At 48.1% G+C, this 9355-nt stretch overlaps 1 protein-coding gene across 1 annotated transcript; it reads left to right on the forward strand.

Moving 5' to 3' along the window:
* The first annotated feature begins 3562 nt into the window (after positions 1–3562).
* Positions 3563–8316, forward strand: LOC120656445 (AP2-like ethylene-responsive transcription factor BBM1). Its single transcript, XM_039934536.1, has 9 exons — positions 3563–4034; positions 4193–4820; positions 5514–5596; positions 5752–5760; positions 5842–5930; positions 6042–6115; positions 6207–6257; positions 6468–6544; positions 7152–8316. Exons 1-9 carry the CDS (start codon positions 3803–3805, stop codon positions 7946–7948), a joined length of 2040 nt encoding a protein of 679 aa, XP_039790470.1. The 5' UTR covers positions 3563–3802; the 3' UTR covers positions 7949–8316.
* Positions 8317–9355: the final 1039 nt, after the last annotated feature.

Here is a 9355-nt window from a genome sequence, read left to right on the forward strand (position 1 = left end):
TTTGGATCATTTGATTATGGTACCAAGGAATGATCAACAAAAGATAACTGTAGGGCGCATTAGAATATGCTGTGTGTGGCCAGAGGGAGTGAGCTTCACACTATACTGACACTTTCAGTTTCACTCTTGCATTTTCAGAATATAGCAGCTAGCTAGGTGATTGTGATTTGACACACATGACTAGTAGTACACCCACTGGACTGCTGGAGGCATATGTACTGCACAGTAAAGCAGCTAGTGACAGATACGTCAAAAAGGTAAAAGCCATCGAATCCTTCATCAGTCTTTGTCTATCACTACTGCATGCGCTCTGAACCTGATTTTCATTTTCAGGCAACTCCAGAGTTGCCGTAGTTTTCCTCAAGAAACCTGATGCTCATTTCAAACTGAACACCTAACCCACCCTACTATAGGAAAACCTCTACTCCTCCTGAAGAAAATAAAGCCATGAAGCGACATGCCGATATCTCCTCCGACCGTCCTCGCTCGCGCGCCCAGGAAGGAAGAACACAAGAACATTCAGCTACACCGGCATTGGCGGCCTGAGCTGGCCAAGGGCGGCACTCAGAGCTGCTAAAACCAGAAACTGGCCTGGCGCACCATTTCCGAAACTTGGGGGTTCGGCTTCGGTCAGTCCAAGCAGGTCATACCAGTCCAATCCAGCGATTCACCTCGAACGCCCGGCCCCCGCGCGAATATTGTAGAGCGCCCGGGCCTAGGCTGCCGCCGCTGCCCGCGTAGCCTTCTGTCCTATTAGTGGCGGGGCGGGTTGGAACTCGGAGGCGCGCGCGGGCCGGCCGGCGGCAGCGGGCGCGCATGCCGCGGCTCGCCTCGTCGCCGGTCGCCGCGACATGTCAGAGGGATCGTTCGGCTAGCAGCTACTAGCCTCGTTCGTTCCCAGCTTCTTCCACAGGCGTGCGTGCCCGCGCGGGGCCGGCCGCACCGGGGTTTGACCGCCGCGGCGAGCCCCCCTGTCCTGCTAGCTGCTGGCCTCGTTCCCTTTTTCTTTTCCCCCGGCCGGCCCTGCGCGCGGGAATCTTTCGCTGGATTCGCCGGCGTTGGACGGGACGAACCGTCCGCACAGTACGACCCAGCCGGCCGCGCGCGCTCGGCAAGCGCGTGCATGCATGCGTGGGCGCACGGTTGCATGGCGCGTCGCGTGCTGCGGCAGGGCGCCCTTATCGGATGCTTCTTCGATCTTCTTCGTCTTTTGGTTGATTGAGATCCAAGGAAATGTTGGCTGGGCTGATCGTTTCTTTTTAAAGAGCCGATCAGGCTCGATCCCTCCCTGATCCAGTGATCCGAACACTACTACAAAACAGACCTTTGTTCTAGGCCATTTATTCCGGCAGCCTTTGGGCCCGAGACAATATATGGCTTTTGTCCCGGGTCCAACGGCTAGCCGGGCCAGCGGGGGGACAGGGGCCTTTTGTCCCGGTTGGAGACACCAACCGGGGCAAAAGGGGGGCCTTTTGTCCCGGTTGGTGGTTCCAACTGGGACAAAATGCCCGCGTAGCCTTTTGTCCCGGTTGGAACCACCAACCGGGACAAAAGTCCCCCCTTTTGTCCCGGTTGGTGCCTCCAACCGGGACAAAAGGCCTTGGGCCTCTTATCCCCTTCCCTCCCCCCCCCCCCCCCGCCCGAGCCATTCAGCTCACTTGTTTTCTTGCTGTTCTTGGCTCGGGATAGAGGAGTTCTTGCTCATTTCTTCACCACATTTGTGAAGATCTTTGATTCCCCGTCCATCCATCGGCGCTAAAAGTTTGAGGCTTGTTTTTCTCTTCTTCCTTGGCTTGTATGGCTCATTTCATGCTTTAGAAATAGAGAAAATATGTAGCTAGCTCATTTCTTGGACATTTAGCTAGATTGGATATGTAGGTGTGATGTTCTTTTAGATTTAGATGAGTATGTGGATAGTAGAAATTTTTAGAATGAGTGTAGACACTTCATGTGATGTACTTGTATATATGACCATATTGTGGATAGTTGATTTTTTATTCATGAATGAATTAATGAAATGAGTATATTAGAATTTTTTTGTATTATGAATGGATTATTTTGACACTCTAGTGATGTATTTAATCAGGCTCACATTGAAACCATCTAGAAGCTAAAAAAATCTTTATTTCGAAACAAGTATACGTCGTTAATCTCCATCCAACGGTGATGGCACTACCTTTCGGGGATACACGATGCGCTATAAGGACGTCGCAAATCGGTTGGTCGCATCACCAGCACTTCCGATTGATAAGAAGACAGCATTTGACGCAGTCAGCATGCCCGTTGTTGTACTGAGAGCATATCAACGAGCATGCTGCCTGTGCCAAGTGGTGTGCCTATTAATCGTAAATGTTGGTGCTGCGACTGGCCGATTGGTGACATCCTTGTACCGCACCGTGTCCCCCCGAAAGGCAGTGTCATCACTGCAGGGTTGAGGTTACTGACATATATATTTATATAATATTGGTCCTAGACATTTTCATATGTAAAGGAATTCACATGGATAGATATGTATATATATATATATAAGTGAATTAATTTATATATGAAAACTATCTAGTACAAATATTATATAAGTAACTATATATGTATATATTAGTGGAGATCATACACACTGAATTCCAATACATAAGTTTAATTGAAATATAAAAGTATAATTGAAATAGAAAAAGAATTGAGAAAAGGAAAACATGAAAAAAAGAGACCTTTTGTCCCGGTTGGTAACACCAACCGGGACAAAAGGTCCTCTTTTGTCCCGGTTGCCAGACTCGGGACAAAAGGGCACTCCCTTTTGTCTCGGACTGGCGTTCCCGGTTGGGAAACCGGGACAACAGGGGTTTTCCAACCGGGACAAATTAACATTTTTGTAGTAGTGGAACCTGTTCTCTCTGTATGTTCCGAGTCAGCTTTCTTTTCAGACTGGATGGAGAGGTGCGAAATGGATAGGATACGTGTGGATCGTGAATAATTAGTACTAGGATAATCGGTTACACTATTAATTACTGCATGTGAAAGCAACTCCGGAATTTCCAGTGAAAACACGAGTTGGGCAGCTTAAGAGCCCCGCCGGCCGGTTAATCTTTCAGTTTGCTAGCGCAACCTTACAGTTACCTAGATTTATTTTTTCTTTCCTCGATCGGGTTGTAATTTCTTCCCTGTGAACGTTGAATCTGTGTAGAGAATAATGTGCTGACTGATCAAACGTGGGTCCACACTTTCCTGGCCAGAAAAGAAAATAAAGGAAAAGGTTTTGGTGCACTTGATAAAGAATGGGACCTGTGCTTTATAATAGTTATAAACCATGCAATCTCCTAATAATAATAATATGCATCTTCGACATTCTAGAACTAGCATTTCTGGCTGGTAAAGCAAATTGCACTCAGATAACCTCCATGTGCTCCGAGCCTCACTATATTTTCTTTTCGCTTGAGTGTACTAGTAACATTTTCAACAAAAAAAACTACTAGATCTTATGTGCCCTTTTCCTTGACCTGTTTAATCTTTATTAACAAGCAAAAAAACTGGACTACGCTGCTGCCTCTTATAAATACAGACCTTGTACAACACTTTCACCTCCTCTCAGGTGGCCAGGATATTTTTTCTGGCCTCTTCCTGCTGCCCTCTTCACATTGACCCAAAATGTAGTGCTGCCCCTGAAAAGCTATACCTCCATCCCCCTATCAGCTTCCAAGTTCCACCTTACAGAGCATCCTCCTCCTCTCTCTCGTCAATGCTACCACCGCTCTGATCACAACCAACCCTAACCCTCAGTCCCTCACTGTTCTAGCACCGCCCTCCGTAGATGGCTTCCGCCAACAACTGGCTCGGCTTCTCGCTCTCGGGCCAGGAGAACCCGCAGCCTAATCAGGATAGCTCGCCTGCCGCCGGCATCGACATCTCCGGCACCAGCGACTTCTACGGCCTGACGACGCAGCAGGGCTCCGACGGGCACCTCGGCGTGCCGGGCCTGCGGGACGATCACGCTTCTTATGGCATCATGGAGGCCTTCAACAGGGGCCAGCAAGAAACCCAAGGTGAGGAGCGAGGCTGCATCGGCGACCGGTTTCTCCAGATGATTGATCTAGCTTGATCTTTCTGGTTGTTTGTATTGTATGGTGCACACTAACACTATCCCATGGTTTCTTTTCCCACCACTTTGTTTCTTGATATTTGATGTGGGTGCCGCGAGCAGATTGGAACATGAGAGGTCTGGACTACAACGGCGGCGCCTCGGAGCTCTCGATGCTCGTCGGCTCGAGCGGCGGCGGCGGCGGGGGCAGCGGCAAGAGGGCGGTGGAGGACACCGAGCCCAAGCTCGAGGACTTCCTCGGCGGCAACTCGTTCGTCTCCGAGCAGGATCAATCCGGCGGCTACCTCTTCTCCGGGGTCCCGATGTCCAGCAGCACCAACAGCAACAGCGGGAGCAACACCATGGAGCTGTCCATGATCAAGACCTGGCTCCGGAACAACCAGGTGCCCCAGCCGCAGCCGCCGGCGACGCATCAGCCGCAGCCTGAGGAGATGAGCACCGACGCCAGCGCGAGCAGCTTCGGCTGCGCGGATTCGCTCGGAAGGAACGGCACGGTGGCGGGTGGGTGCTCGCAGAGCCTCGCGCTCTCGATGAGCACCGGCTCGCACCTCCCGATGGTTGTGGTCGGCGGCGGCAGCGCCAGCGGAGCGGCGGCCTCGGATAGCACGTCGTCGGAGAACAAGCGGGTGAACGGCGCCATGGATTCCCCCAGCAGCGCGATAGAAGCCGTCCCGAGGAAGTCCATCGACACGTTTGGGCAGAGGACATCTATATATCGAGGTGTAACAAGGTTAGAACTGGTCGATCGTCTGTGTTTTCGATACATACAGTACTGTTCTTGTTCGATCTTTGTTCATTTCAAATTGGTCTAGCACTCTACTGTTAGTTAGAAAATAACAATGATGGCCTTGTCGAGCGCGATCGATCCATCGAGAGCATGAACTAGCATCAGATCTATGCTAGCTAGCAAATATTAATAATGCAATCTCTCGAGGCAGCGGCTACTCTAGTACTGTGTGTGCTTTTGCTCTACTAGTAGTTCATATGATACTTGGAAAATACGGTGATTAATTTAGGGGTACACTAGCTCTTTTGTTTTTTACTAGTAAGAAGTACACTCTTAGTTTACTAAGTGTATGTGATATCGTAAATATTTTTCTTCATATGATGTGATCACGATCGAGAGCTATATATATGCCGATCAGTTAGGTAGTCGCGAAGTTTATATGCATGTATAAGTTTACTAATCATGAAGCAGTTAAAACATTGAATTGGCGGTTATTAGAGTGCATGATTAGTGTCGCTTTTATACTCAATTCGACAATGGACATCGAAAGCTATATATTTGCAGCTGTATTTTTGCTTATATTTTGGGGTATTTAGAGCATAGACCTATTTACAAATGTATTTCAAATGTACTATGTGCATTGATCTGAATTTTACGTTTGCTTATTTGTGCTATTGAGTTTTGGTTTGTGCGCAGACATAGATGGACAGGGCGTTATGAGGCTCATCTCTGGGATAATAGCTGTAGAAGAGAAGGACAGAGCCGCAAGGGTAGGCAAGGTAATGAAATATGTATCCATATATAATCACTTTTCTCCTCCATGGCAAGATAGTATACACATTGAGCTGCTGATGAAGTTAAGCATTGTGTCTTCCTTTCCATTGACATTCTGGCTTTCCACGTTGCCTACGGAAATGACAACGTCAATGCGCAGTTTATCTCGGTAAGCATTCAGATTTTCAATGTACATATCTTTCCATTTTAGTGGTTACACCTTGTCATTTTATTCATGTACACTTGTTAGGTGGCTATGACAAGGAGGATAAGGCAGCAAGGGCTTACGATTTGGCAGCTCTCAAGTATTGGGGCACAACTACCACAACAAATTTTCCAGTACGCAAACTGCTATAGTTTTTCTGCAAATTCTTCTAACAAGAATTATTATGTGTGCGCTTCTTGAATACAATCGTTATTTTTTGTTTTGCCAAAATTTTATTGTTGCAGATAAGTAACTATGAAAAAGAGCTAGAGGAAATGAAACATATGACTAGGCAGGAGTATATTGCATACCTAAGAAGGTAGTATTTGATGCTTATTATTTCATATATCATGTTCAACTCTTGATAGGATGATTCTAACTATATTATATATGATCCAATACACATGCAGGAATAGCAGTGGATTTTCTCGCGGGGCATCAAAGTATCGAGGAGTAACTAGGTAATAACTCAATTGCCTATATATATACATACTTGTTGACACAATGCACAACTAAGACATAATAATGTATGGCATACGCTTAATATCTGGTGTATATATATGTTCACAAAATATTATTAGATTCTTTTCGCAACAATTAAATTAATTTTACTAGTGATGATTTGTACAATCTTTTCCGACCTTGTACTGAAACAATAGTTCACCGAGCAGACACCATCAGCATGGGAGATGGCAAGCAAGGATAGGGAGAGTTGCAGGAAACAAGGATCTCTACCTTGGCACATTCAGTAAGCTTCATTTTTCTTCTCTTCCTCTATTTTGTTTTGTTTGATAACTCACCAGCAGTAAGCGCTACTTAGGTGCATAGAGCGCTACTTTTAGGTGACAACATGAAAACCAAATTGCTCGATCGCTTAATGAAGATTCTTAAATAATTAACTAGCTAATGACTACGCATATATATAGTAGTGTTATACCCCCAAGATCTAAGTCATCGACCCGTACTTGTTTAGTCAAATTTCTTGAAATCTTCGTCTCGTAGAACTGAAGATTAGATATTCTATATGTTGCCCTATGGGGGCATAAAATAGTGATCGCCGCATTAACTATGTCCCAAATGTACCTTTCCAAGTTTTTGTCTCAAAGTTGTCTGAGAAAATCGGGGCATGGAGTCAAAGGCCCCAGTTGAAAACCCTAGTGCTTTCTTTGAATCACACAACAGTTTGCGGCACCCCTGCATGCATGCATGCATGCAATATGCAACTCTTATAGACTGCTGCCTGCTGCTATGACCTGACTGATGACCTGCATTGGGAAACAAACAACCAACCCTAATCATCGCATGCATCCTAGCTAATCGTCGTGCACATTATATTCCCTCCTCGTACAACGTAGGCACCGAGGAGGAGGCGGCGGAGGCCTACGACATCGCCGCGATCAAGTTCCGCGGGCTCAACGCCGTCACCAACTTCGACATGAGCCGCTACGACGTGAAGAGCATCCTCGAGAGCAGCACGCTGCCCGTCGGCGGCGCGGCCAGGCGCCTCAAGGACGCCGTGGACCACGTGGAGGCCGGCGGCGCCACCATCTGGCGCGCCGACATGGACGGCGCCGTGATCTCGCAGCTGGCCGACGCCGGGATGGGCGCCTACGCCTCGTACGGCCACCACGGCTGGCCGACCATCGCGTTCCAGCAGCCGTCGCCGCTCACCGTGCACTACCCGTACGGCCAGGCGCCGTCCCGCGGGTGGTGCAAGCCCGAGCAGGACGCCGCCGTCGCGGCCGCAGCGCACAGCCTGCAGGACCTGCAGCAGCTGCACCTCGGCAGCGCCGCCCACAACTTCTTCCAGGCGTCGTCGAGCTCGACGGTCTACAACGGCGGCGCCGCCGGGTACCACCAGGCGGGCCTCGGTGCTGGCGGCGCCGGCTCCTTCCTCATGCCGTCGAGCACCGTCGTGGCCGACCAGGGCCACAGCAGCACGGCCAACCAGGGGAGCACCTGCAGCTACGGGGACGACCAGGAGGGAAAGCTCATCGGGTACGACGCCATGGTGGCGACCGCCGGCGGGGACCCGTACGCCGCCGCGAGGAGCGGGTACCAGTTCTCGCAGGGCTCGGGGTCCACGATGAGCATCGCGAGGGCGAACGGGTACTCCAACAACTGGAGCTCCCCGTTCAACGGCATGGGGTGAGCGAGAGACGATCTATCGAAGAAGAAGAAGAAGAGGGCAGGAAGAGCTAGTCGCTAGTGACGATAGGGGATTAGCTAGCTAGAGAAATCATCAAGGTCTAGGTTAGAGTCTTTGATCTCATCGTTGTTTGTGTTTCGACGTACGGACTCATCAGGGTTCTGGTTCCGCACATTTAACCCGTGCACGCACGTGAACGGCCGGTGCTGCTGCCTCTCTGGAAGCTGGTAACGGCAGGTCAGGGCAAGTAAAGTTAGCGTTGTAAGTTTGCCCTGGCGTGCTGTTAGTTTTGGGTAGTTTCAGAAGGGCCCAGTTAATCTCTTCAGAGGACTCAATCACCCGTGCTATGAGAATAACTTCATCAATTTTTTTTTCTGCACTACTGGAAAACAGGCTATGGGAACCGGTTAGAAAAGTACTTAGGCACCGGTTTTCCAACCGGTTCCCGTAAACCGAGACCAATGTCCTCGCCTTAAGACACCGGGTTTTTCAACCGGTGCCTTAGGCTTCCATTGGTACCGGTTGGAAAGACCAACCGGTACCAAAGAGGCTGACATGCTGACGCAAGGTGGCAGCCCTTTGGTACCGGTTGGTCTTTCCAACCGGTACCAATGATCTTTTCCTTTTTTTCCCAAATCTAGTTTTGTTTGTTATATTTATTACTATTTATTCTTTTATAATTGCTAAATGCACTCAAGCTCTACAGAACTATACGTTCATTGGTCATTCGTGTTCGTTTTCAGAGAATATTTGAAACTAACTAAAAGTGAAATGCGAGCATATAATTAAGCTAATTAGATGAACTAATATATTTACAAATTTACAAACATCAAGGCATAACGTTTAAAAATATTTACAAATGTATAAGTCATGTTTGCAGTCCAACTACTGGTCTCCTCAGGAGGTCGATGGAAGTCTTCTATGGATGTGACCGTCGTGGTAGAACTCGTCTCTAGGATCCAAGATCTCGTTCAAAATGAATCCGGTGAGCTGCTCGCACACGGCGTTGATCCGATCAGTAGAGTAACATCCATCCCCCATTTGAGACATCTATCATTTAGGAAAAAAGAATTAACATGATGTGCGTTAGTATAATTATGAAAATGTACTAGTGAACGGTTTGGACGTACTCTCGGGTCTTCATCAGTAGCCTTCCCGCATGGAGTCATGATGTGCAAGTAGTCGCATACGTAGTATCCGCACCAATCAGTTCCTTGTTGTCTCGCACACTTAAGGAGAAACAAATAAATTACTCAACTTAGAACAATTTGGGATTATATACTTAACTAGACAAATCTTTATGAATCAACATACCGGATAATCCATATTAACATTCAGTTCGGGCCTCCATTGACCACGTCCTTTGTTATTTTTCACAAATTTTTTCCAAACCCTACGCTCAAAGTTAAA

The sequence above is a fragment of the Panicum virgatum genome, chromosome 1N (assembly GCF_016808335.1).
Source record: "Panicum virgatum strain AP13 chromosome 1N, P.virgatum_v5, whole genome shotgun sequence".
Lineage (NCBI taxonomy): Eukaryota > Viridiplantae > Streptophyta > Magnoliopsida > Poales > Poaceae > Panicum > Panicum virgatum.

What these genes read in the sequence shown, in the direction of transcription:
- LOC120656445 (XM_039934536.1), top strand. Translation starts at nt 3,803, where the DNA reads ATGGCTTCCGCCAACAACTGGCTCGGCTTCTCGCTCTCGGGCCAGGAG. An exon ending in ATATATCGAGGTGTAACAAG is followed by an intron (nt 4,821 to 5,513) that starts GTTAGAACTGGT and finishes GTTTGTGCGCAG; the next exon opens with ACATAGATGGACAGGGCGTT. An exon ending in TCTCTACCTTGGCACATTCA is followed by an intron (nt 6,545 to 7,151) that starts GTAAGCTTCATT and finishes CGTACAACGTAG; the next exon opens with GCACCGAGGAGGAGGCGGCG.